Genomic DNA, 3,138 nt, shown 5'->3' with positions numbered 1-3,138 from the left:
CAAATTGAATAAAAGGATCACAAGGCAGGAGTCCTTCCTCTTGAGCTGGGCTCCGACTGGTCCCCCAATATTTCCAAATTATTTCTTGTCTCGTCTCTTTCATTTGCGTGCGGCCCCTCTTCCAGAGCCCGAACCCTGAACCACGCGGGACGTGGGACTTCACAAGTGGAAGTTACATCTGCTTAAAGGCAAAGCTGTTCACTCCGCACCGCACTCCTCTTTCCCACGCCCGGGTCGTGGGGAAAGGGGGTGACAGGACAGCCACCGTGGGTCGGAGACAGGAGCTCGACAGCAAAGGGTCCCACCAGCCTGAGCTCCCAAATGATCTCGGGGAGCAAGGCGGGCCTGCCATCCCAAACCACCTCCCGGCTTTTGAAAGCTTACATGAGAAAAAGACAAATAAATTTCTATTTCAGTTAAGCCATTCCATGATGGCATCCTTTTGTTACAGCGAAGAGATGTGCCTAGCCCTTAGGGACTGCCTCCACAGATCCATCTATGTTTTAAGAGCATATATGTTTTACTAGAGGCCCAGTGCACGAAATCATGCACGGGGGCGGGGGGGGGGGTCCTCAGCCCAGCTTGCACCTTCTCCAATCTGGGACCCCTTGAGGGATTGTCCGACTGCCCGTTTAGGCCCGATCCCACCGGACATCCTTCTGACAATCCAGGACTGCTGGCTCCCAACTGCTCGCCTGCCTGCCTTCCTGATTTCCCCTATCCGCTTCTGCCTGCCAGCCTGATCACCCCCTAACCACTCCCATGCCAGCCTGATTGATGTTTAACTTCTCCCCTGCCAGCCTGTTTGCCCCCAACTTCCCTCCCTGCCGGCCTGATTGCCCCTAACTGCCCTCCTCTACAGGGTTGATCGCCTCCAACTGCCCTCCCTTGCAGGCCTGGTCCTTCCCAACTGCCCTCCCCTACTGGCCATCTTGTGATGGCCATCTTGTGTCCACATGGGGGCAGGATCTTTGACCACATAGGGGCAGCTATCTTGATCTTTTGTGTTGGAGTGATGGTCAATCTGCATATTACTCTTTTATTAGATAGGATAGAGGCCTGGTACAGGGGTGGGGGCCAGCTGGTTTGCCCTGAAGGGTGTCCTGGATCAGGGTGGGGATCCCTTGGGGCGTGGAGAGGCCTGGGCGAGGGGCCTGTGGTGGTTTTCAGGCCAGCCACGCCCCTGGTGACCCAAGCAGAGGCCCTGGTATCTGGAATTTATTTACGTTCTACAATTGAAACTTTGTAGCCTGGAGCGGAGCCAAGCCTCCTGCTCGATCCGTGGCTGCCGCCATTTCTGTTTGGATTTGTTTACCTTCTATAATTGAAACTTTGTATCCCTGAGTGGAGGCCTGGGCCTGCCAGAGTGTGTGGAAAGCTTGGCTTCCTCTGTTGCTAGGGAAACCCAAGCCTCCCTTCTGGTAGCCATCTTGGTTGGGATTAATTTGCATACTCACCCTGATTGGCTGGTGGGCATGGCTTGGCTGGTGGCCGTGTCTTATGTAGCAGAGTGATGGTTAATTTGCATATTACTCTTTTATTAGAGAGGATTGGCAATGGCTTTGATCCCCACATATTTTTACACTTAGTGATCTTATTTTCTTTTCCTAAGTCATGGCTGAAAAATAAGCTGGCTGGTTTTTCCAAGGTGCATGATAAATCAGAGTTAGACCCCTTTACCTCCTCAAAATACATAAGCAACACAGCAGCTCCTCCACTCCACTCACCCGCTGTCCGTGTGTGGTGATGAGCCCCAGGGGTGAGTCAGAATCTCTGCATAAGTGTGAGGGGGAGAAGGGGAGGGTGTGTGTTGTTACCTAGCGAAGCCCCAGCGTCTGAGACGCATCACATAGAGCATCAGGCTACCGTCACTGGGCATCACGCCTATGGGGCCCTGACCGCAGTCACTGTCTTCCTGATGGGCTATTTGGCACCTGTGGTGGGTTTTCTCCATGGCACCTCCAGTGGGCACAGGTGATTACCATATTGGATGCCCTCCCCCACGGGAAGCAACCTCTACTGCGGAAGTTGCATATTTTTTTAATATATATTTTTTATTTATTCTCTTTCCCTGCCGCCGCGGAGTTGCGTGGAGGCGGAGGCTTGGGTGCGTTCAAGATTCGGCTCTACCCATAACCCACCGCCATGGCCGAGGAAGGCATTGCTGCTGGAGGTGTAATGGACGTTAATACTGCTTTGCAAGAGGTGCTGAAGACCGCCCTCATCCACGACGGCCTCGCGCGCGGAATTCGCGAAGCTGCCAAAGCCTTAGACAAGCGCCAAGCCCACCTTTGTGTACTTGCATCCAACTGTGATGAGCCTATGTACGTCAAGTTGGTGGAGGCTCTTTGTGCTGAACACCAAATCAACCTAATTAAGGTTGACGACAACAAGAAACTAGGGGAATGGGTAGGCCTCTGTAAAATCGACAGAGAGGGAAAACCCCGTAAAGTGGTTGGCTGCAGTTGCGTGGTGGTTAAGGACTATGGCAAAGAGTCTCAGGCAAAGGATGTCATCGAGGAGTACTTCAAATGCAAGAAATGAACAAATAAACTTGGCTTTTGTTTAAAAAAAAAAAATATATATATATATATATATATATATATATATATATATATTTTGATTTCAGAGAGGAAAGGAGATGGAGAGAAGGAGAAACATCAATGATGAGAGAGAATCATTGATTGGCTGCTTCCTGCACACCCCACATTGGGGATCGAGCCCACAACCCGGGCATGTGCCCTGACCAGGAATCAAACCGTGATCTCCTGGTTCATGGGTGTTGACACTCAACCGCTCAGCCATGCTCAACCACTCAGCCAAAAATATGGCTGAGCTCTATTTTTAAACTGTGAGATGTCAGCAGCAAATCTGTGTCAGGGAGCCCAGAGCCTTCTAAGGGAGAACATGCACCCTGACTTCTACTTCAGAGCAATGTTGTCAGAGGACACGTGCCACAACAGGTCTTGTCTGGACAGCCAGTGGCCACTGGTCAGACCCCACGCAACAGCACTTGCAGACTTGAAATCAATGTGATTCTGTGTTTTTACATGGCATCAGTTCTGACGGTTTAGTGGGCTTTCTTTCCACAAAGAATTCTGGTTGAACGTTAAGCTGCCGATGGCTAGGTTAAGAGGC

General features: G+C 51.2%; 1 protein-coding gene across 1 annotated transcript; it reads left to right on the top strand.

Moving 5' to 3' along the window:
• The first annotated feature begins 2,068 nt into the window (after nucleotides 1-2,068).
• Nucleotides 2,069-2,579, top strand: LOC129150126 (40S ribosomal protein S12). Its single transcript, XM_054720336.1, has one exon. The coding sequence runs from the start codon at nucleotides 2,146-2,148 to the stop codon at nucleotides 2,542-2,544; it is 399 nt and encodes a 132-aa protein (XP_054576311.1). The 5' UTR covers nucleotides 2,069-2,145; the 3' UTR covers nucleotides 2,545-2,579.
• The last annotated feature ends 559 nt before the right edge of the window (nucleotides 2,580-3,138 follow it).

This window comes from Eptesicus fuscus, chromosome 8, assembly GCF_027574615.1.
Source record: "Eptesicus fuscus isolate TK198812 chromosome 8, DD_ASM_mEF_20220401, whole genome shotgun sequence".
Lineage (NCBI taxonomy): Eukaryota > Metazoa > Chordata > Mammalia > Chiroptera > Vespertilionidae > Eptesicus > Eptesicus fuscus.
This window is presented reverse-complemented; position numbering and strand designations above follow the sequence as displayed.